General features: G+C 51.9%; 1 protein-coding gene across 1 annotated transcript in view; it reads right to left on the reverse strand.

The window, feature by feature from the left end:
- Nucleotides 1-24,231, reverse strand: part of CDHR2 (cadherin related family member 2) — a 34,297-nt gene that overhangs the window by 8,351 nt on the left and 1,715 nt on the right. The window contains exons 2-19 of the mRNA XM_054510334.2: nucleotides 16,654-16,720; nucleotides 16,311-16,382; nucleotides 13,677-13,816; nucleotides 13,507-13,560; nucleotides 12,175-12,264; nucleotides 10,292-10,381; nucleotides 9,556-9,681; nucleotides 9,338-9,484; nucleotides 9,176-9,251; nucleotides 8,972-9,087; nucleotides 8,619-8,852; nucleotides 7,234-7,389; nucleotides 6,990-7,151; nucleotides 6,647-6,708; nucleotides 6,154-6,397; nucleotides 3,690-3,929; nucleotides 1,004-1,073; nucleotides 250-855 (exon numbers count right to left, since the gene is read on the reverse strand). Of these exons, the coding sequence (XP_054366309.1) occupies nucleotides 250-855; nucleotides 1,004-1,073; nucleotides 3,690-3,929; nucleotides 6,154-6,397; nucleotides 6,647-6,708; nucleotides 6,990-7,151; nucleotides 7,234-7,389; nucleotides 8,619-8,852; nucleotides 8,972-9,087; nucleotides 9,176-9,251; nucleotides 9,338-9,484; nucleotides 9,556-9,681; nucleotides 10,292-10,381; nucleotides 12,175-12,264; nucleotides 13,507-13,560; nucleotides 13,677-13,816; nucleotides 16,311-16,382; nucleotides 16,654-16,708 (2,740 nt within the window). The 5' untranslated portion in view covers nucleotides 16,709-16,720. The remainder of the gene's footprint in view (nucleotides 1-249; nucleotides 856-1,003; nucleotides 1,074-3,689; nucleotides 3,930-6,153; nucleotides 6,398-6,646; nucleotides 6,709-6,989; nucleotides 7,152-7,233; nucleotides 7,390-8,618; nucleotides 8,853-8,971; nucleotides 9,088-9,175; nucleotides 9,252-9,337; nucleotides 9,485-9,555; nucleotides 9,682-10,291; nucleotides 10,382-12,174; nucleotides 12,265-13,506; nucleotides 13,561-13,676; nucleotides 13,817-16,310; nucleotides 16,383-16,653; nucleotides 16,721-24,231) is intronic.

The raw sequence follows: 24,231 nt of genomic DNA on the forward strand, positions 1-24,231 counted from the left end.
TGAAGGGTGCCCTCCCCGTCACCCTGCCTCACGACATGCGAGCACCAGGGACTCTGTGCCAGGCACTGCGCTAAACGCTTTACACGCGTGTTCTCGCTTTGTCTTCTTGGCCAACCTACTGCCCAGTGCCACCGGACAGATGGGGCCGGAAGCTTAGGGAGGTGTCACGACTTTCTCAGTGACACAGCTGGTAAGGGCTGGGGCCCCTGTGTTACCGCCTCCTGAACCCGGCAGGCCGGGCTGCCTCACCATTGTCGCTGTAGGCCGGGAAGCGGGGGTCCGTGGTGAGGTCACAAGCCCGCACGACCAGCGTGACCAGGTCACAGGTCTCATAGTCAATGGCCTCGCTCTGACTGATGAACACCGAGCCGTTGGCCAGCACAGAGAACCAGCCACGGCACAGGCTGCCCACGTTGACCCCGGCCTTGGTACAGATGACGTTCACAAGTTGTACCTCCAGCTGGGTCATGGTGTCCACGTCCCAGGCAACCACCTCAGCCACCAGGCCATGTTGTGAGCCATTCTCAGCTACACGGATGCCCCGGAGCGAGGCTGAGTCCAGAGTGGGGGCTTCATCATTCACGTCCTCCACAGCCACAAAGATTGCTGCTGTGGCCTCTTTCCCCTGGGGGTCTGGGTTCTCGGCACTCACTGTCAGATTGTAGGAGGCCTGGGTCTCGTAGTCCAGGCTCACATCCGAGGGCAGCCAGAGGCGGCCCTCAGCCCACCCAGACCCCAGCACCGAGCCTCGGAGCACAAAGTTGTTGGCCCCAGTCCCTGACAGGCTGAAGCTGATGCGGTTGTTGGCTTCCGTCTGATCCGCATCCCAGGCCTTCACCACGCCCACCAGCTCTCCTGTGGATGAGGACAGACATCATAGGGACGCCTGGCCCAGCCCCTGGAGGCTTCCTCTGCACTTGCCTCCCTCAAGTGCCCCTGTGAGGGGTCAGATGCCTCACTGGGCCCCAGCCCCAGGGCCCGGCCTGACCCAGGAAGGACTTACCTGGGTCCCTTTCCTTCACCGAGAAGGAATAGATGGACTGGTTGAAGATAGGCAGGTTGTCATTGATGTCCTGTGGGCAGAGGAAGTTCTGAGTCCAGGGACCTCAGGATCCCCCATGGCTCAGCCTCCCCAGAGCCAGTCTGAGAAGCTTGAGTTTCCTCTGGCCCAAGGCACAGACTCCCTGTCAGCATCTCCTCACTTCGCAGATGAGAAAAGGGCCTCTGAGAAGATAGAACTAGCCCAGGGTGCACACCTGGGGCTCACAGGCCTGTGGCAGGACCTCTGAAGTTAGTTATACACTTTCAGGGAGCCCCAACTCCTCCCTGTTTTTCTGACCACAACTCAGAGCCATCTCAGACTCTGCTTTCCAGAAGGGTGGTTGAGTCCCTATTGGTGTCCCTGTCTGGCCCAGCTTGACTCCCCATCTCTTGGATTTATTGTGTTGGTACCAATACCACTGTTTCCACAAAGGCCCCGTGGCCCAAGCTTTCCCTTGTCCCCTCTTTTCTCCTGTCCCTCCTGCGCTCAGCTGACCCCAGGACACTTGCTCTGTGCTCAGGCAGAGCTGAGCTCCGGGCACCTGCCAAGGCCTAGGCCTGGTCCTGGCCTTAGATGCCCACTGTTTTCTGTCCTCACCTACCCTCTCCGGCCCTGGCCACCCACACCTGCAGTGACCACCACTGTTGTCACTGCATGGAGCCGCCTCCACCTGCTGCTTCCGCCCCGAACACTGGTGTATGCTGGGGGTGTCCTTGGCTTTTCCAGCCCTTCCCCGGGGTGGCCCACAGGTGTCTGCTTTTGCCTTCGGCTTTTTCTCAATAATGGTTCAACAGACATCATTGAAAACAAAGGCATCTCCCCCTTAACTAGACATGTTTTCCGCTGGTGATTTCCCAGAATGGCATTTCTGGCTCCATGCACGTGGCCAACTCTTTCCTGAGTCACAGGGGTGGGCAAGAGCACAGCTCCGAGTCAAATCCAGCCCCACCTCTGCCTCACATATGACTTGACTTCTCTGAGCCTCAATATCTTCATCGGCATGATGGGGCCATAGTCCCCACTCTAGGGGCGGTTGTGAGGACTATTCATGGGTGAGAAAGGACCTACTCACTCACTAAATGTGGTTCTGCTCTCTTCCTTCTTCATGGCCTACTTCACCGCAAGGACAGCTGAACAAGCTGACAAGTCCTAATTCGGCTTCTGTTTCTCCATTTTCCCTGCAGTCTCCCTCTGATCCTTGTAGGAAAGCCACACATCCCCACCCAGGGGCACACAGGGCTGCAGGGTGGGATGGTGCAGGTCAAGCACCGCACAGGCCTGGGGGCGCAGTCCACATCATGGACATTGTAGAGGCGCACGTTTGTTATGACGCTTTTTTAGAGGAAGGTGCCCTGTGAGCTGGTGGCAGCCTAAGAACCAGACAGACTGCGTTCAAAACCCCATTCTGCGGCCCTGGGCAAGCTTCTCACCCTCCGTGCCTCAGTTTCTTGATCAATAAAATGGTAACAACCATTCTTACCTTGCAGAGCCAGGTGTGTAGTAAACCCTGGAAAGGCTGATTTTCACCCCCTCCCTTTACCTTTGAATGGTGGTGAGGCGATGGGAGAGTTTCAGTAGAACTTGTGAATGATAATTAGAGCCAACATAGTGAGTGGTTCTTGCCTTATGTCCGGGAGAAATGTTCCAAGACCCCCAGTGGGTGCCTGAACCCACTGGTGGTACCGAACCCTGTATACACTACATTTTTTCCTATACATACATACCCGTGATAAAGTTTAATTTATAAATTAGGCACAGAAAGAGATTAACAATAACTAAATAAAATAGAACAATTATAACAATATACTGTGATAACAGTCAATGTGAACATGGTCTCTCTCTCTCTCTCTCTCTCAAAATATGCGATTGTCCTGGACTCATCCTACTTCTTATGATGATGTGAGATGATAAAATGCCCATGTGATGAGATGAAGTGAGGTGGATGACGTGGGCCTTGTGACATCACTAGGTTGCTCCTGACCATCTGATAGGTCAGAAGGAGGATCATCTGCTCCAGGAACGCTGTTGACTGCAGGTGACCCAAACTGAGGAAAGCAAAACCGTGGGATGTGGGGGGTGGGGGCAACTGGATACACTGAGTACCTTCCTTGGGTCAGGCACTCTGCAAAGCACTTCCCATCCGTTAACTCACTTTCTGATATTTTTTTTTTCTTTTTTCTTTTTTCTTTTTTTTTAAAGATTTTATTTATTCATTTGAGACACAGAGATACAGAGAGAGAGAGCATGAGCAGGGAGAGAGGCAGAGGGAGAGGGAGAAGCAGGCTCCTCGCCGAGCCAGGAGCCCGATGTGGGGTTCGATCCCAGGACCCTGGGATCATGACCTGAGCCGAAGGCAGACGCTTAACCGACTGAGCCACCCAGGTGCCCCTCACTTTCTGATATTTTTGTCACCATTTTACAGATGAGGAACTTGAGGACACAGGGAGGTTGAGTGATTGCCTAAGGCCACACAACTGAGCCAGAATCCTAACCCAGGCAGCCTGCTTCCAGATCTCTCTTGCCCACCATACTGCAAAGGGCAGAAATGTGACTCCATTTGGAAGGGTGGGGGCACTGGCCGTCTGCTGGGAGCTCCGCAACACAGGGCCCATCCTGGCACCCTGCGCACGGCTGAGCCAGACCTTACCTCCACATTGATGGTGACGTTGACTTCAGTGCTGAGGACAGGAACACCACAGTCAGCCACGAGCACGGTCAGCACAGTCCGGCCCCCCAGGGCAGGTTCCATGCCCTCTCGGTCCAGGGGCCCCAGGTTTCTGAGGATCCCTTTATCAGGGTCCACTGAGAAGTTATGGCTGTAGGGGCCGGGTAGCAGGCTGAAATGCAGACGGCTGTTGTTGGTGTCGGGCTGATCGTTGTCCTGAGCCTGTGCAGAGAACCAGCATCCAAGCGTCAGTTATCAGATGCTCCCCAGCTCCCCGGAGCCTCCCCTGCAGCCTGGCTTCCCCCTCCAGCACCGGCCCACAAGGGCAGTAACTGGGCCTAAAGCCAGTGGGACATGGGCCAATCTCTCAGCTTCAGTCTCCCATCAAGGAAGGTCAGATCAACAGCTTGCAAGAGCTTCTGAGATCTTTTTTTTTTTTAAGATTTTATTTATTTATTTGACAGAGAGAGACATAGCAAGAGAGGGAACACAAGCAGGGGGAGTGGGAGAGGGAGAAGCAGGCTTCCCGCTGAGCAGGGAGCCCAATGCGGGGCTCAATCCCAGGACCCCGGGATCATGACCTGAGCCGAAGGCAGACACTTAACGACTGAGCCACCCAGGCGCCCCAAGAGCTTCTGAGATCTTAAGCCCTGAGGCCATCCATCGATCCCACAAATATTTACTGCATACCTACCATGTACCCGGCCCTGTTCCAGACACTGGCACAGAGCCATGATCAAGACAATGCCCTTACAGAGCTGAGGTTCTAGTGGAGAGGAGGCATGGGGCAGTATATTATAGATATTCAAAATTCAAAAACAAACAAATATAAAATAAGTGTGAAGTCCAACAAGATTCTCATTTTCCCACAATGACCACTTCAGTGTTGTGGTGTTTTTTTTTTTTTAACTGTGGATTCTTCATGCAATTTGTGTGTGTGTGTGTGTGTGTGTGTTCCCGTCCTGCCAGGGTCCTGAATGTGTGCTTGGTTTGCCTTTGGGATGAAGCAGCGTGGAGAATACAACAGGTTCTATCATGCCCCCGGGCTTTTGCATAGGCCTTCCCCTCAGCCTGAATGCCCTCTACGGCTCCCTGCCTGGCTCCTGGAGGCCAGGTTGGTGAATCCCCTGGGCCTCCACATCCCCTGAGCTATCTTCAACACAACACAAGTGACACCCTTGGGTGACTCTCTGGCACCCTCCCCCTAACTGAGAGTCATGTGTGGGCAGGAATTATGGTGGATTCATCTCAGAGGCCTGGGGCCCAGCAAAGGCCTGGTGCACAGCAGGTTATTCAGCAAATGTGGCTTTGAATCCAGAGCTGGGCTACTCTGACTTGGCACCTCGTCTTTTCCCTTCTTTGCCATCCTCCACCTTCAGCTCTTTCATCTCAGTTCCTTTGGGATCTTGTTTATGAAATGCCTCCTGTACAGGCCAGCCAGAGATGGTTTTTCCAGAAGCCTGACCCTGTCTGTTCACCTCTCAGGACTGTGAATTCAGGCTGTTAATTCACCAAGCGCTTCTCAGGGCTCACACTGGGCGCTGTGGTTACAGCAGCAGATCTAAAATGCTCCTGCGCCAAGGAGCCCACAGACCAGAGGAGCAAGAAGGAAAGGCCCGGGTTTCAGGGTAGAAAGGTCTGAGCTCTGGCTTCAGGGCTGCCATCACTGGCTGTGCAAGCCCAAGGAAATCATTTAGCTTTCCTGAGCCTCAGTTTTCTCCTTCTGTGAAATGGGAACCATTAGAGCATCCACTTCACAAGTCAGTCAAGACCCCAGGGATGGGAATGTGTTCTGGAAACCTCACAGCCCCAGGAGTAGGGGAGTGCTCTGTGGCCATGTGATTGTCATTTGGAGGACCTGGTTTCTTTCCTTCTTCCAAGGCCCCCTTTCAGATGACTCCGGGAGATGCTTGTCTCTGATGTTTCTCTGGAGCCAATCGTGGGTTTTTATCTCATAGACTCCGTGAACCTGGCCGCTGATATTTCCTTTTTTGCATTGGCCATCAGGAAGCTCAGAACTGAATGTTCACCTCCCCTCCTGGCAATTGTGTGGTTCTGGGTTCTAACTTTACCTTTGTGCCCATTAGCAACACCACTCTCATTTTCTCTTTTTCCCTATTTCTCCCGTTTTTTACCTGACTTTTTAATCAAAGTCACCTCAAATCCTTTTTGGAATGAGACAGGGACTGGAATTAAAAGGGGCAATATGTTTTTGAGGGCATGCTCTGTGCTGGGCTTTGTGCTGAGCACTTTACATGTGTGATCTCATTATTCCCCGGTGACCCTGGAAACAAGGACCATGATTGTCCTCATTTTCCGAAGAGGAGACCGAGGCCCCGAGAGACAAATTAACTTTCTCAGATTCCAACCCAGGGCTGGCATGACCACAGACCCAGGCTCGGTCCCCTGCCCCTGTCCCACCCGCCGAGTCCAGGCTGGCTCGCACCTGGATGGTCACAAAGACGTCGCCCTCCTCTTCCCGGACAAAGATATTGTAAGAGCCGCTGACCACAGGCTGGTTGTCGTTGATGTCCAGCAGGACGATGTGCAGCGTAGTGGAGGCTGACAAGCTCCCGCCGTCTGTGGCCTGCAACGTGAGGTGGTACTCGGCCTGCTTCTCTCGGTCCAGCAGCTCGCCGTTCCTCACTGTCACTGTGCCTGAGTCTGGATCCACCTCAAAGATGTCTGCCCTGTGCAGCATGGCCAGAGGGAGCAAACAAAAATATGGGATGCCCCCTTAAGTTAGAAAAATATTTTAGTATGTCCCATGCAATATTTGCCATCCACTTATATTGAACAAATTATCCGTTGTTTATCCGAAATTGAAATGGAACTGGGTGTCCTATATTTACCTGCCCACTCTAAGCCCCACTGCGAGGCGGAGAGGCGGGTTTGGGCCCCGCTCATCCGCCTGCCCCCTGCCCATCCTGAGATCTTACCCATTCCCTGGAAGCAGGCCATAGGTGATGCGGCCCCCCTCTCCCGTGTCGGGGTCAAAGGCCTGTGAGGCAGAGAGATAGACAATGGGACATGGTTCGGAAATGATGGCACTCACTGCCAGCCATGCAATTGAAGGGGACAGGGATGTCCTGCTTCCTGTCCCAAAGGGAGAACGCCCGACACGCTCCGATTCACAAATAGACACCCTCACACACATGCGTGCACACTGGCTTGGGCCTGAGGACATCGGATGATACAGAGACTAGGGCAGGGTCACGGTCCCCAGGTCTGCCCTTCTCCGTGTCTCGCCTAGTCCAGCGTCATAGGGTCCCCTTCACTTACATGGATGCTATTGGTGACCACAGTGCCATCTGCGCTGTGCTCCCAGACACTGAGGTTGTATAAGCTGTGGGGGAATGTGGGCCTATGGTCATTAATGTCTCTAAGGTGGATGGTCACCAGGGCGACGGAGGCATTCCCACTGCCTGAGTCAGTAGCCACGACCTGAGGATAGAGGAAGAAGCAGCAGCATTGGGACCAGAATGCCCACGGACCGTGCTCCCTGGCGCCCCAGAGCACCCCTCACCTGCACCAGCATCACTGTCTGCCTCTCGTAGTCCACCAGGTCCGGGGCTCTCACCAGCACCTGCACGTCCGTTGAGCCTGCCGCCCGCTCAGGGGAGATGCTGAAGGCTTCGGCATCAGGGCCCCCCACGGACAGCAGGAAGGTGCCATTGCTGCTCTGCGGGGAAGGGCTAGGATATAGTAGAGATCCCAACTCCTGCATCTTGCCCCTAATCCCTGGCTGTAGGCTCCTGCGTCAGGAGGCCCGGCCCTCTGAAGTCCCATGAGAGGGGGGGTCCCAAAGACTGCGGCTAGAACGCCCTGGGGAAGCTGAGCTGCTCACTATTCCCTGCAAATATGGGCTCATCAGAACAAGATGTCCCCAGGTGCCTGGGCTCCTGGCTTGGGCTGAAAAGACAGCCTGGACACACTCCCCTCGCTCCCAGAGGACATTGCTGAGTCTTTTTTACCAACCCCCACTCAACACAGTCCACCACCCATACCAACACCAAACACCAGCAGCACCTAACATCACCCGATTACCCACACCACCCTCCATTCCACACCCCTTCCACTCCACGCCAACCACCAACTCAACACACCCACCCACCTACCACCACCCAATATCATCCTCCACCCCACATTTTGTACCAACTCAATATCACCAAATACTACCAAACACCGTCCATGGGTATTCATTGTTCAATACCACCCAGCTCACCCACCACGCAATATCAACCTCCACTTAAGAATATCCTCCAACTGGGCGCTGGGTGGTTCAGTTGGTTAAGCGACTGCCTTCGGCTCAGGTCATGATCCTGGAGTCCCTGGATCGAGTCCCGCATCGGGCTTCCTGCTCGGCAGGGAGTCTGCTTCTTCCTCTGACCCTCCCCCCTCTCATGTGCTCTCTCTCATTCTCTCTCTCTCAAATAAATAAATAAAATCTTTAAAAAGAAAAAAGAATATCCTCCAACTTTGCACCCACTCAGTCCACTTTATGCTCAACACGGCCACATCCCCCAATATCCAATACCCCAACATCCCTCAACTTCCCAAGCACCCATCACCACCCTCTCCTCAACACCACTGAAAACTATACTCCACTCAACTTTACCTAGCATCCAGTGTTAACCTCCATTCGGTGCTGCCTTTCTGTTCACCACCAGCTAGCATTGCCCTGAGCACAAAACTACACACCAGTGTAACATCACCCAGCATTTCCAAATATCACCTAACAACTCTGATTTTCCACCACTGTTCATGATCAGCACCACCAACACCCACCCACCACTCACCTCCCCACTTTGCACCTTGGTACCTTGTTCTATGGGTTGCTCCCCCACCATCTCCCCTAGCCATCTCCCACCATCACCCTTGTCCAGCCCCCCCTTGTCTGGGTGCACCTACCTTGTCTGGATCGTAGACCACCATGGTGAGGTCATCGATGGGGATGCGGGTGGAGGCATGCTCATCCACGTAGCCAGTGAAGTTGACTTGGGCCTCTTGGGGGGTGAAGGTGCAGGCTGGGAGGCTGCAGTTGTAGAACTCAGGTTTGTGGTCATTAACATCTGTCACCATCAGCGTGACCCATATGCTCACCTTGGCCTCCTGCCCATAGATGTTGGGGTGCATCTCGGTGGCCTGGGAGCAAAGCAGAAGCCAGACAGCAGAGGTCAGAGAACCAAGACTCAGAGAGAACAGAGATCAAAGGTCAGAAGTTGAGGGTGGGGTACAAAAGAGACAGTGGACCCCTCACTCACCGTGACCTGCACCTTCACCTCCTCGTCCTCCTCCAGCAGCTGCTCACGGTCCAGGGAACCATTGACCGTGATCACCCCATCTGGCCCGATGTCAAACCAGCCAGGCATTGTGGAGTCTGGTGAGAGGCAGTAGGAGCTGCTGCTTCCAGTGGCTCTGGCAGAGCCCCCACCCCTTCTTCCACCTGGGGACACCCCCATTCTCACTGGAAATGCTGTAGGTCACCGGGTCATTGATGCCTTTGTCACTATCCACAGCCTCTACCTTCAGCACTGACGTTCCCTGTGCAGAGAACCAGCTGGTTCAGCGTGCCAGGCCTTTCCCTGCCTCTTGTGACCACCCAGACCCCTCCAGGTCCTTTAGCACACCTGGGGTGCATCCTCAGCCACAGAGGCTGAGTAAATTTCCCTGACAAACTGGGGGTCCAGGTCTGGCTGGTCGACCACAGAGATGGACAGGAAGACAGGCGAGGAGCACTGGTTGATGAAGTTGTTGTTGTATGTGCCGCCCGAGTCCTGTGGGGAGACAAGTCTCCGTAAGGCCTGGCCTCGGGTTGTGGCGCCCCTCCGTCTGCACCCCCACTCACACAAGCCTTCAGCTCCAGCTGATAGAAGGCACTCTTGTTGTTGTAGCTGAGGCTGCCATTGAGGATGATGGAGCCGTTGGGAAAGATCCTGAAGAGGTGCATGCTGTCCCTGGTGCTAGGGATGACCTGAGGCAGAGCACAGTCAAGAGCCTCTGAGAGTCTGGGGCTCGAACCCTGCCTCTGCTTTGACCAGCCCTGCCACCCTCACCAGGTCACATAACCCCTCTGAGCCTCCGTTTCCACTTCTGGGAAATGAGCTCAGGTATCTCCGCAGTGGGTTGAGAGGAAAGTCAAATGAGGTAAGGTATGTGCTAGGCTCATCATGGGCACTCAGTAGACAGGAGGTATAGATAGCAAACTTGTCTACAGGAGAACTGGGGTCACAGCCCCCGCTGTCTGTGTGACCTTGGACAAGGCACTGTACCTCTCAATTTCCTCTTCTGTGTATCAGCTACCCGGTGGTGTCACAAGAACTCAGCAAGGGCCCAGGGAGTGCCCCAGGCAAGAGGGTGAGAAGAAGGGTCCTGTCCATGGGAGGCACCCTCCTTAGGTAGCTTGGCCAAGTGAGGTCCAGAAGGGGCCAGCAAAAGGTTTGGGAGCCAGGGCTGGGCCACCGCTAAGACCCTGTCCTCATCCCAACACGCAAGGTTCCTGTAAGCTGTGTGGGAGATGCTGCCCCCTGGTGGTCTTGAGGAGCAGTGGGGCCCATATTCCCACGGGACTTGACCATGCTCACCTTCTCTATGGTGTACATCACGGCTCCTGCAGACCCTGTGTCTAGGTCGGTGGCCAGCACAGAGAACACCAGGGAGCCGACTGGCAGGGTCTGTAATGAGGAATTCCAATCCATCCCCTCCATGACCAAGCACTCATTTCCCCTCCCTGAGGTTGTGTCCCCAATTGTACCACAGGGATAACATCTTCTGGAGCCTGAAACCCAGTGTTCCCCTTTCCTTCCCATCTGGGCTGGGCCTCTGGAGACAGTTAGGAGGAGGGAGGGCAGGGAGCAGAGAACCCCCTCTTCCTCTCCCTACCACCTCAGCTGGCTTCTGATGTGCAGAGCCCCTTGGGATAAAGATGCACAATCATTCCAGAGCCCAGGATGTGCCACTCCCCTGTTCAAACATCCTGTGGGCTCTCTACAGCCCACAGCAGTACATTCCAGACAGCATCCTGCAGAGCTGGGAGGTTCTCTGGGGAGGCCTTTGCCCCCTGTGACCTGTCCACACCTTCAGTATTTCCACACAGTGGCCAAAGTGATCTTTGAAAATCATGAATCAGACCACATCACTCTTGTGCTAAAAGCCCTCCAATGGTTCCCCTATTCCGTCCAAAATACAGTGCACACTGCCTCTATGGCCCTCTGAGGTCAGGCCACTGGCCACCTCTCTGATCTCACCTCCTCTTCACCTTCTACCCTCCATTCACACCAGATTCCTGGCTATGCCTACAACACTCCAAATGCATTCCCAGCTCAGAGCCATTGAATCTGCTGTTCCCCTGCCTGGAACATTCTTCTCCTGGGGCATCCCACACCTGGCTCCTTCTTGCCGTGTATGTCTCTACTCAGATGTCACCTACTCAGAAAAGCCTTTCCTGGTCACTCAACCTAAGCCAGCCCCCTTCCTGGTCACTTTCTCTCACTTTGCCCTGTTTTACACTCTTTGTGGAGCTTAATACCATCTGAAATAATCCTGCTTATTTAATGTTTCATTGATTATTATCCATATTCTTCATTAGAATGCGGGCTACTGAGGGTGGCGACCAGGTCTGCCTTACTTACCAGATAGCCTCAGCACCAAGGACAGTGCCTGGTATATAGTAGGGGTGCTCCATCAGAGTCTGTCAAATGGTTGCCTGGACCTCACTGGTCTTATGTCTGACCTAGTGTGGGGCCCCACACCTCATACATCTTCAAAGCCACATGGTGATGAAGATCCAGGAGTGGTGCTGTGTTTGCTGCTCAGTGACCATTGGGGAACCTCCTCCCCATGCAGGCAGTTCAAGTGGGCCTGCCCTCCCTTGCTAGAGGGAAAGGCTCATGATGTAGACCTAGCCAATCAGAGTATTCCATACCCCTAGTTTGATAGGCACAAAACCCAAAATGGGCCAATGAGAGTCAACCCTGGAGTTTTGGCCAGGACCATGGAGAAAGAGACATGTGTTCAACTTGCAAAGCATGGAGCTGCTCTTTTATCACCACAAGAGAGAATGGCCCCCTTACCCAAGGATGGGGGCAACAAGATAAGCAGAGCTGAGAGGTGGAGAGAAATCTCTTCCTGATGACATGGTGTGAGTACCAGGATCCACCATGCCTGAAGCTAGTATACCTCTAAATTTTTCAGATATGTGAGAAAATCAATTCCTTTTTTTAAAAAAATTTTTTTTTGCTTTCATAACTGGAATCATTCTAATACAGTCTGATTGATTGCAACATGTTGCTGGAACTATCGTTCATGGGGTTACATTCCCCTGAATTTTGTTCCTGCAGCTGCCCCTTTTAAGGGGTGCTTTTCCCTGATCCTGGACCCCCAGCTGGCTGTCTCTGGTCCTTCGCACCCTGAGAAGAGCTTCTGGGATGCCCGCATCACACACACCCCCCATTAGGGCACGTGTTACCTCATTGATGCTGGTGGAAAAGCCAGTATCCTGGAAAACGGGAGCATTGTCATTTCTGTCCTCCACGATCACCTGCATTGTCCTCTGCACCTGCAGGTGGGAAAACCCAGGCGAGCCCGGAAAATACAAGGGCTTGAGAAGACAAAAGGAGGAGCATCTGGGTGGGACTGCAAGTTGGGCTTCGCTCCTCAAGCAATTTGGCAATATTTGGGGTAATCTCATTTTTGATACAATTTCAAACACCAGAAAAGTTGCAAGTACAGTACACAAAACTCCCAATACTCTTCATCCAGATTTAGCCATTGTTTGCTTTCTCTCTCTCTCCACATGTTTATAGAACCATTTCAGAATAAGTTGCAGACATAATTAGGTCAGTTTTAAAAAATCTGAAATGTGTCTGTCCTATTACAGGAATGTTCATTTTAGCCTTGTTTGCCATGGTTTTAAGCCGTGGACAACCTAAGTGTCTGTCAGAGGAGACCAGCTAAAGCACCGTGGTACATGCCCACGTGGAAAATGGTACAAGAAATGGGGGACTCATGAGGCAACACGGGCAGAGCTCCAAAGCTGATTGTTGAATGGACAGGGCAGTTCAAGATAATGTGTAGAGTAGGATCCCATTTGGTTTTCAGGAAATGCAACAAAACTATGATCTTTCTTCCATGGATGCATATATATGTAAACGCATAGTGAGGTGTGTGGACGGATGGTGACTGGACGCTTTGGCTGGGAGTGGGCTGGGAAGGGTCTACCCAGGGTACTCGAGCTTGAGCTGCGGTTTTTGAGATGTTTACGAAGAGAATGTATTCATGAATATCCAAGGCATTAAAATGATCTTTTTTAACGGATGGGGTTTGGGGAATGTATTTTAAAGACAAAATCCTTTACTTTCACAGACATAAGGCACAGTGGTATCAGAATGTTATTTAGAAATCTGACACCAACACATTCAGCCAGTGGAGTTGAAAGTGACTGCCTCAGAAAAGCTAAGATAGGGAGGCATTTAGCACTTGTTTTTTATTAGCATTTATATTAACATAAATTAATATAATTAATGTTATAATATAAATGAGATTGTTATATAATTAAAGTAAATTACTAATAATGTTAAAATTTTGGTAATACTGTGTGACCCAAAATGGACAAGTATAATTTGGATGAAAATAAACATTAAATTCAGTTTTTGTTAACTAGGGGCTCTGTCTGCTTGCTTGAGGTAGGGGACACAGTCAGGAGAGGGGCCTAGTCCCCTGCTTCCCCTGCTCTCTGATCCCAGGGCCACCCTCCCCTTCCCTCCTCTTCCCTCCCCTTCCCTCCCCTCTTCCAACTCACTGGGTTGTTGTGACTGTCGCTCACGGAGATAACGATGTTGAACAAGTCTGCCGTCTGCGGTGGGCAGAGAGAAGAGGCCCGAGGTGAGCCCCTGCTCTGGGTGGGAGCACAGGCAGGGCCCCCACCTTCCCACCCCCCTCTCGGGGTCTTCCCAAGCTGCTGCCCTTTACCTCATAGTCCAGAGGGCTGGCCAGCTTCACTTCCCCGGTGGTCCGGGTGACCTTGAAGAAGTAGGAATATTGGCCACTAATCCCATAGGTCAGTGGGTCGTTGTCCTGGTCCTGAGCTACCAACCAGAAGGCCTCGGCACCTGGAGGTGGGACAGGCAATGTCCGCAGTCCATGGCCACCTCTTTCAGCGCTGGTCTGGCTGAGGGGGCCTGTCTTCTGTGTGTGCAGAAATCTGGGACCTCCCAGCCCCTAAGGCTCTGGCCTCGGTGGCCATAAATGTCAGGTTTTGTTTTGTTACTCGTCACCTGCTGGGTGGCTTTGATAATAGCATGCTGATTCCCTCTAGGGGCAGACCCCATCTGCACTGGACATGGCGGGGGGGGCTGCGATCCAGGCATCTCCCTTTCTCCTGGCCCTGGAATTCCTTGCCTGGAATTCCTTGAGAGAAGACCAAAGATGGCTGGAGTGGAAGGGTCTAGCTGCAGCAGCGGGGGACATCCTAGGACGGTGGACAGCTAAAGTCCCTCTGGAGGTGCCTGGGCCTCCCCGAAGCCCTCCCCTCACCCGGAGAGCTTGCCCGGAGCCTGCCAGAAACACCATCTGCTCCAGTGAGCGTCCGCTGCTGGCCAGGAGCCCCAGCTCTTTCACTGTGCCCCTGACGCCTGTCCCTGGGCAGAGCAGGGGCTTGGAGATATCGGGGGACTTGAAGATCCCAAGGCCATCAACTCTCCAGTCTAAAAGAAACTTTTTACAGATTCATCCAACCCCGCTCCAAGACCTCAGCTCCTTTATCACATCCAGGTTCTGCTCAGCCACCACTGGCATCGACATTACTCCTTCCCCAGCTACCCCCTTCCACCGTCAGACAACTGTCCCTTAGCAAGGGCTTTCTCTGTTTCACTAAAATGTGTTTCCCTGTAAGTCCCAGCTGTGGGGACCCAAAGGCCTCATCCGTTCTGCCCATGAGGTGTGGTGCCCAGGGCCCATGAGACTTTCAGGAGACCCACAAGAATGTTTCACTTCTGGGGCGCCTGGGTGGCTCAGTCGTTAAGCGTCTGCCTTCAGCTCAGGTCATGATCCCAGGGTCCTGGGATCGATCCCCGCATCGGGCTCCCTGCTCGGCAGGAAGCCTGCTTCTCCCCCTCCCACTCCCCCTGCTTGTGTTCCCTCTCTCGCTGTGTCTCTCTCTGTCAAATAAACAAATAAAATCTTTTTAAAAAAACACCCATAATTATATATATTTTAAAAAGTCTGCCTATTGTACAGTGTTAGTGTCAGGAAAAGTGGTCTTGTGTAGGGGAGAAAGGACAGGGAGTGACCAAAGGGATGAGAGGGGGGGACTGGGGGTGTTGGCAAATTCCTAGTTCCTGATCCAGTGATAGCTACATGTGATTCAATGCACTTTCTTGCTCATAGATTATGCTTCAAAATAGAAAGTCTAAAAGACATAGTTTAAAAAAAAAATCTGACTGAAAATGCTTTCCCATGGTAAGAGAGCCATAGGATTCATCTTGGAAGAAGGAACTGGCCCTTTGGTTTAAGAAAGCCCAGAGAGAAGTCATGTGGTTGTCAAAGAAGACCCTCATTTGGTCTGGCTCAGGGAGGGAGGTACACTGCTCTGAACAATGAAGTTATTAGTTTTCTGTTTCCGGGGGGGTTGTGAAGGGCAGAGTGTGCCAGGCCCCAGGGCTGGGGAGGTGAGGAGACATCTTTCATTTCTGCTTCCCCAACCCATATCTGCCTGCTGGGAATTAGGTACTCAGTCCCTATGGCTTCTTCCAAAACGATGCTTCGCAGATGTCATTCCCTGTTGTACGCTGCCACGATCTTTACCATATCCAGTGTCTCATTCTTTATGATCCTTCTTTTTAATCGACTTAGCATTTCATGTAAATACACTTATTTTAAAAGTAAGCTTTAGGGGTGCCTGGGTGGTTCAGTCAGTTAAGCGTCTGACTCTTGGTTTCAGCTCAGATCATGATCTCAGGGTTGTGGGATCCAGCCCCACTTTGGACTCCATGCTCAGCACAGAGTCTGCTTGAGATTCTTTCTCTCCCTCTCCCTCTGCCCCTCTCCCCACTCATGTTCTCTCTCTCTCAAATAAATAAAAAAATCTTAAAAAAAAAAAAAAGCAAGCTTTAGATTGTGGCTGTAAATAGAAATCCATTTCTCTTGCCGTAAATAGAAAGTAGCTCTATGAACAAAGGCAATGAAAATAAGGCACAGTTATTAACTTCTGGCGAGAAGTGTGTGAAAGTCTTTGAGCCTGAAACCTGCTCCCTCTTTAGGCGGGAGAAAGGCAGGGGGTGGAGGGGGGTTAACAAGTATGAGAGGTGGAAGAGAAAGAATGGTCCCAGATGGATCCTCTCCTTGGGGCATCAGAAACACCAGCAAGAGATGGGAAACAGGAGGAATGTTCTTGTGGGGTGTCTTGGTTACTTGACGCTGTGTGAGGGCCCTAACACACAAGCTGAAGAGGAGAAAACAAACTTTTAGAACAAACTCCCTTCAGGCCACCTTTGCCCCATGAAGAGCCACAGAGCCGTAGGATGGGAAGCGAGTCCATAAGGGAGCCCTTGGGAGGCTCTGTGAGTAAGGGTTTGGCACAGTCTGGGCACAGGGATGGTTACTCACCTACTGGTAGGTCCTCGGGCAAATTCACTCTCGACATGTTTCCCAAGAACTTTGGGGCCACGTTGGCTTCCCCTATGGGAACAGAGAGCACTTAGAACACCTGGATGCCCCTGCAAAGCCTGACCCACTCCTGCCCCCGTGGGAGCCCACACCAGTCCCAACCTTCAGCCCAGCTTACCCGCCTGGGCCTGGATTCCTCCCTAGGCCTCCCCAGGGCCACCAAGCAGGGGGCTGGGTCATAGGAGCTGGGAGTTTGCTGATGAGGCAGTGCCCCACTCTTCTGGAGGATCCTGCCAGGATCTCCAGGCTAGTGCTACTCTGGGAGGGAAGAGGAAGTACCCACCAGACACCACGAGGGTAAGAAGCAGGAGACAGGACAGCCACGGCCACACCATCATGTCTGGAAGGACCTAGGGGAAGAAGGATCAGGGAAGGGGCAACTGTCCCCAGGCCTCCCTCCCTTTGGTGGACCCCCCTCTGTCTGGGTCTGAGCCAGGCCCGCCCCCAACTCCCACTCGTAGTTCTCCAGCTTCCAGGGCCCTTGCCACACACTGCTCTTTTCCAGATGTTCCAGGGTAAGGGGGGGAGCCCAGAGGGGTAGGCAGGGTAGCTGATCCTGGTCCGAAATTCCAGCCTGAGAATGACCCTGAACTTGACTCCAGAATTCAATGTCCTGTGTAGCAGGTACTGCTCTAAGCCCATGATATGCGTAATCTCGATATCCCTGCAACTATGAGGTGGCTGAGAGAAGAAGGGGCTTTCCTGAGGCCACACGGAGAATCAATGACAAGACTCTGCTCTGAACACAGGAGTTTCGGGCTCCAGAATTCCTTCCCTCAACCACTACATTACCCTGCCTATTCGAAGTGTCTAAACTAATAGCATCCTTCAAAATCAGGTGCCTGAAGAGGGACTGTGACTTATCCAGGACAGACCAGACGTTCTGTGGGTGGGCAGGGTCCTTTGTCTTACTTGCTGACACATTTAATAGCTGCCTTTGCAGCCCTTCCCAAAGTGTGCTCCATGGAACCCTGGCCCTGTAAGATGCCCCACAGCAGGAGGTTTCCCTAGTCAAGTCAGTTTGGGAAGGACTCCAAAGCTATGGGAGAACCAAGAGAAAATGACCCCAATCTATCGCTGATTCCAAAAGATGGGGTCCTCCAAGGGGAGAGAAAGAGACAGCAGAGCAAGAAGGGCTTCCAGAGCTGAACCTTGACAATGAAATTGTATCAAAACCAAGAATCTTCTCCCTCACGCCACGCTCCCTTCCTCCCAAGTTACCGCCTCAGGGATGCATCCATTTGCCCAGGTTACCCTTGACTCCGCTTTTCTGGAGTGCCCCACATCCAATCTATGGTGACCCCTGCATGTCTCTCCATCCCACAGTGGCCACACCCATGGCCACCTTTCCCCCTTACCTGGCTCAGCTCTCCTGCAGGCCTCCCTCCCTTCAGTCTCTAATCCAGTTCGCTCAGCTCAAGCAATCCTTCCTCAACCCCTCTGATGATCTCTCTCCCCTGTTCCAAGACCTTTGATGGCTCCCCATCAGCTGAGTCCAAATTCTATAGAAGGGCTTCCACAGACCATCCATACCTGACTGCCGCCTACCTCTCCAGCATCATTTCTAACCATTTCTAACCATGCCCGTTTCACCCCTCATGCCCTGCATGGCCAGAGGTGCAACCTGTTTTCCCTCACTGTTGGGGAAAACACGGAGGAATCAGGAGGGTTGGTAATTTTAAGTGTCTGCTGACATTTCCTGAACACCTACCATGTGCTGGGTACCCTGATTCATTCATTCATTCTTTTAATAAATATTTATGGATGTCCACAGTCCCCTATGTGCTAGACCTTGTTCCCAGCACTGGGGGAATAATTGTGAGCAAAAGAGCCAAGGGGCTGCCTTCACCGAGCTCACAACTTTAGTGAATAAGACAGACCCTAAACAGGTAAACAAGTCTAACTGCTTGCTGCATTCAGTGCTCTGAAGGAAGAGAATGAGGCTACGGTGGGAGCATGAAGAGGGGTGCTACTTTAGGCAGTATGGCAGATAAAGAGGACTGCAAACCTTTTGACTCTGCTTGCAGCAAGAGATGAGGACTATGTCTGCCCCCGCCCTTTAAATCTGGTACATTCGGGGCGCCTGGGTGGCTCAGTCGTTAAGCGTCTGCCTTCGGTTCAGGTCATGAACCCAGGGTCCTGGGATCGAGTCCCACATCGGGCTCCCTGCCTGGCAGGAAGCCTGCTTCTCCCTCTCCCACTCCACCTGCTTGTGTTCCTGCTCTCGCTATCTCTCTCTCTGTCAAATAAATAAATAAAATCTTTAAAAAATAATAATAAAAAAAAATCTGGTACATTCATCATGTTTTTATTTTCTCTGTTTATGAGGTTTTAACATCTCGGGGGCCTCACTGGCCTTTCTCAGGTGAGCTAGTTCCTAGAGATGGCAAATGACTTGCCTGCAAACACTCCTCTCCCATACGAGCCAACCAATCCAGAGCCCACACCCCAACTCCTTTGTCTAATTCACACATTAAGTCAAATATTGTCCCTGCCCTGAGTCACCCCAGGAACAAGCACTGGACAACTAAGGACGACCCCTCTAGCTGGCCCAAATTATTCCAACTATTCAATCCTAAGCTTGCTCCACTGCTTGACCTGCTGCTTCCTTCCCAACTTCCTTCCCATGGAAAACGCATTAAGGCTCTGGGTCATGCTTTCCCCTTTCTCCTTCTGCCTCCTAACCGAATGCTTCCCCATGTGGCCCTGCATGGCATGGCAAGCCCCCTTCTCTAGAAAATTGTGATAAAAATCTTCTTTCAATGGCCTTAGCCTTTCCATATCATTACACAGTCATCTCCTTAAATTAAAAATCCCACTGGTTTTATAATTAAGACATCTGGGCAGGCCCCATGACTGACTGATAGAATATGGTGCCAGAGATGCTGTGCCAGTTTCCAGGCCTTGCCCCAAGATACTGGCAATTTCCCCTTCCGGTCTCTTGGAACACTCACTCTTGGAACCCAGCAGCCATGCTGTTCGAAAGCCCCAGCAGTCTCTTGAAGAGACTCATGTGGAGAAGATCCAAAACTGGGACACCTGGTGGCTTAGTCGGTTAAGTATCTGCCTTTGGCTTGGGTCGTGATCCCAGGATCCTGGGATGGAGCCCCGCATCGGGCTCCTTGCTCAGCAGGAAGCCTGCTTCTCCCCTGCTTGCCACTCCCCCTGCTTGTGCTTGCTCTCTACCACCCTCCCCCACCCATGTCAAATAAATAAATAAAATCTTAAAAAAAAAAAAGGACCAAACCCCTGGCCAACAGCCCAGTTGAGCTCCCAATGAACAGTCAACACCCATCCACGTGAGTAAGCCATGGGCATAAACCATCCCAAAATGGACACTCTACCTCCTGACAAGCCATCCGGGCTGAGCCCTGCCCAAATGGCAGATTTCTAATCATAATAAATGACTGTTGGGCGCCTGGGTGGCTCAGTTGGTTAAGCGACTGCCTTCGGCTCGGGTCGTGATCCTGAAGTCCCAGGATCGAGTCCCGCATCGGACTCCCTGCTCAGCGGGGAGTCTGCTTCTCCCTCTGACCCTCCCCCCCTCATGCTCTCTCTCTCTCTCATTCTCTCTCTCTCAAATAAATAAAATCTTTAAAAAAATGACTGTTGCTGTTTGCCAGTAAGTCTTGGGGTGGTGTGTTATGTGGCAGTGGATAATGGGAACACATAGGGTGGAGTCTCTGAGAAAGGGACATGTCTGAAGGGTAAGAAGAGGGCATCCTGCGAGGAGTGGAGGAGGGAGCTTCCTATTCAGCATGGAGGATTCAACATTTATCTCCACTTCCTCCTTCTTGAAACCCCACTAAAATGATGGTAAAAATTTTAGAAGTTCAAAAGAGTTGGTGAGAGATGAACAACTTTTCAAGCTAGTGATAGTTAAAACCAGAGTAGGGGAGCGCCTGGGTGGCTCAGTCAGTTAAGCGTCGGACTCTTGTTTTCGGCTAAGGTCGTGATCTCAGGGTTCTGGGATCGAGCCCCGTGTTGGGTTCTGCACTCAATGTGGAGTCTGCTTGTCTCCCTCTCCTTCTGCTCCTCCCCCCACTCTAACTCTCTCTCAAAGAATTTAAATGAATAAAAAAAATTAAATGAATAAATAAATAAATAAAATCAGGGGCGCCTGGTTGGCTCAGTCGTTGGGCGTCTGCCTTCGGCTCAGGTCATGATCCCAGGGTCCTGGGATCGAGCCCCACATCGAGCCCCCTGCTCAGCAGGGACTCGGCTTCTCCCTCTCCTCCCAGCTTGCGCTCTCTCTCGCTATCTCCATTGCTATCTCTCTCTCAAATAAGTAACATTTAAAAAAAACAAAAACAGGGCGCCTGGGTGGCTCAGTCGTTGAGCGTCTGCCTTTGGCTCAGGTCATGATCTCAGGGTCCTGGGATCGAGCCCCACATCGGGCTCCCTGCTCTGCGGGGAGCCTGCTTCTCCCTCTCCCACTCCCCCTGCTTGTATTCCTGCTCTCGCTGTGTCTCTCTCTGTCAAATAAATAAATAAAATCTTTAAAAAAAAATAAAAAATAAATAAAAGAAAAGGAAGAGAAAGAGAGATTGCTCTCTTTAAAAAAACAAAAACAAAAACAAAAACAAAAACAAAACAAAAACAAAAACGGGCAACTCCCCCAACCACCAGAAATAAAAACCAGAATGGACCCGCTCAAGAGAAAAAACCCTACAGATTCTGAAATATGGGGGACTCCACTGGATCACTTTATGATGTGGCCTCCAAAAGACAAGTTCCCCCACAACCCAGGGACCCCACTAGACTTGGAGCCTTGTTCTTAATCTGGATTAAGATGCAGCAGACATTGAAGGGAAGATGGGTGCCATTGCATGCTGGAGCTGCTACTGAAAATTGCCATAGCTTCGGGAATTTTATTTTTTTTTATTTTATTTTTTTTAAATTTTATTTATTTATTTGAGACAGAGAGAATGAGAGACAGCATGAGAGGGAGGAGGGTCAGAGGGAGAAGCAGATTCCCTGCCGAGCAGGGAGCCCGATGCGGGACTCGATCCCGGGACTCCAGGATCATGACCTGAGCCGAAGGCAGTCGCTTAACCAACTGAGCCACCCAGGCGCCCAGCTTCGGGAATTTTAGAAGCTGGTTGGCAGTATGTTCGTGGCTTGAGATGAGCCAGGGTGGAAGTATTTACACCACGGAAATAGGCAAACACAACAAATCATGGAAACCTGAACACCAGTGACAGACACTGAAAAATCTAAACTAAATCAAACAAACATATGGTCAAAGGCAACTCAGAGGTGAATTTTTATTATAAATCTTGTAGTATTATTTAAATTTTTATTTTTTTTTAAGTAATTTTTTTTTAAAGATTTTATTTATTTATTTGAGAGAGAGAGAATGAGAGAGAGAGAACACATGAGAGGGGATAGGGTCAGAGGACTAAGCAGACTCCCTGCCGAGCAGGGAGCCCGATGCGGGACTCGATCCCGGGACTCCAGGATCATGACCTGAGCCGAAGGCAGTCGCTTAACCAACTGAGCCACCCAGGCGCCCCAGTATTATTTAAATTTTTAAAATTCAGTGCCCAGTCGGTGGAGCATGTGACTCTTGACATGGGGATTGTGAGTTTGAGACCCACGTTGGGTGTAGAGAGTACTTAAAGATTAAATCATAAAAAAATAAAATAAAATTCAGTCCCAGGGCACCTGGTTGGCTCAGATGGTTGAGCTTCTACTTTCAGCTCAGATCATGATCTCTGGGTCCTGGGATGAGCCCCCGCTCAGCGGGAAGTCTGCTTCTCCCTCTCCCTATGCCTCTCCCCCTGTTGGTGCTCTCTCCCTCTTTCTGTATCTTTCTGTCTCAAATGAATAAATAACATCTTTAAAAAGAAATTCAGTCCCATGTGATGCTGCTAAAGGAAGCATTGTTACAAGGTTGCTCCTGGTAACTTGGCCAATATGAGAGATGGCCCCTGGCCAGCTAAGACCCAGGTGTGTTCCAGGAATTGGAAAGAGGGGCCCTGCAGCAGGAGCAAAGGGAGAGAGGGGCAGGGAGGGAGACGGGCATAGGGAAGCAGGCAGAGGCAGATCATGCCGGGCCCTCTAAGACTCGATGAGGACGGTCTGCTTTAGTCTAAGGAAAACAGAGGGTCATCTCAAGGTTTAAGCAGGGGAGCGACAGGGACAAATTTACTTTTCTAAAAGATCTTTCTAGCTGCTCCATGCCGGTGGATTGAAATGGTGGCAGCAGGGCTGGAGAGAAGAGGCAGGAATAGAGAGATAATTTGGAGGCAGGACATTTGAAATTCACAGCATTTAATCTCCGCAGCAACCCATTTTACAGAGAGAGGAATGGGCTCAGAGGAGCTCACAACTATAAGTGAGGGGGTCTCTCCCATGCTCAGAGGGAAGGGTGCAGCCCTCACCTTCTCCCAGGGCTCCAGCAGGAGGGGAAAACCCCAGGTAAGCTGTGAATCCCAAACCTTCAAAATGTTTGTCCTCTCTGACCCGGTAATCCAACTAACCTAAAATAAAGAAACTCTTACAGCAGCAAATTGTTCCTGACAAGTGGTTATTTCTAATCACGGAAAACGGAAGTAACCTAAGCGTGGGAACGCCAAGGAACGGTCAACAAAGCCGTCACCGACACCTCAGTGGAATATGTGCGGCTGTTAAGCATCGCGACAGGGAGCAGCAACAGGTGCCATGGAAGGGATGTCTACTCTGCGCCAGACACCGAGCTGGACACGACTTGACACGAGAACGCTTAAGATAGGCACCACTACACCCACTTTACAGATGCGGAAACGAAAGGTCGGAGAGGCCAATTGCTTACAGACCTGAGAGGCAGCAAAAGCTCTCTGGGCAAGTCGCTGCCCTCCTCTGAGCCCATTTCCTCATTTTTTTTTTTCCTAGAAGATTTTATTTATTGAGTTCAGAGACAGAGAGAGATTGAGCAGGAAGGGGTCAGTTGGGGGTGTAGAGGGCAGAGGGAGAGGGAGAAGCAGACTCCCCACTGAGCAAGGATCAGGGATCAGGACCTGAGCTTAACCGACTGAGCCCCACAGGCGTGCCGACCATTTCCTCATTTGTAAGATGGGACTGACAACTCTAAGAAGCCGTAAGGGGTGGGGGAGGGAATGAGAATAGACTGTGCCAACTCAGGGCCCAGTGCACAGAAGGTGCTCAGCAAATGCAAATCTCTTCCTTCTGCCTGTTGTGGACTTGTCCTCACCTTGTGACTGCTACTCCCAGTCCTCCCGTGACACGGAGGTGGCCCTGCTCTGGAGGGTGCCGGCTTGATGGAGCTGAGGTCAAACGTAGTGCCTGAGGCGGCCCTGGAGCTGGGTGCGGAGGTGGGGTGGGACCGGGACAGCAGTTCGGTAGGGGGTAGAGGTGACAGTGGGGATGGAAGCAGTGATGGGGACAGAGGCACTGGTAACGTTTGTGATGATAAGGGTGGAGAGGCAGATGGGGCTGGTGGAGGCTGGTGGGGGGGTGGGGACAGTGGTGGCAGGGGGCACCCAGTGGGCCCACAAATGCAGTTGGACGCTGGTGATGGTGGTAGGCTGCTGGCGTCCACCGTGTGAGCAAAGTCCAGGGCACCTTAACACTGGCTGGATGCAGCCGGCCCTGACATCCTCTCGCTGTGCGATCTTGGACCTCACCCCTCACCTCCTTTGTTCCCCTGCTTCTTCTCCTGCCGAGGTGAGTCAGCAGCCATAGGACAATTAGTCATTAAGTGTGCAGGCGCAGGATTGCAAAGTGTGCTCTTCACTATGATGAAGTGCAGGCAGGAAAACAGGAAACTCCTGCCCTCGGGAACCAGTGCTCGAGGGGAAGGAGGCTGGCAATGAAGGGCCAGGTGCTGTGGCTGGCACTTTGTACCCTGCGCCATTCA

The sequence above is a fragment of the Mirounga angustirostris genome, unplaced genomic scaffold, assembly GCF_029215605.1.
Source record: "Mirounga angustirostris isolate CCGP_5_RB_7025 unplaced genomic scaffold, mMirAng1.0.hap1 SCAF_7, whole genome shotgun sequence".
Taxonomy (NCBI): domain Eukaryota; kingdom Metazoa; phylum Chordata; class Mammalia; order Carnivora; family Phocidae; genus Mirounga; species Mirounga angustirostris.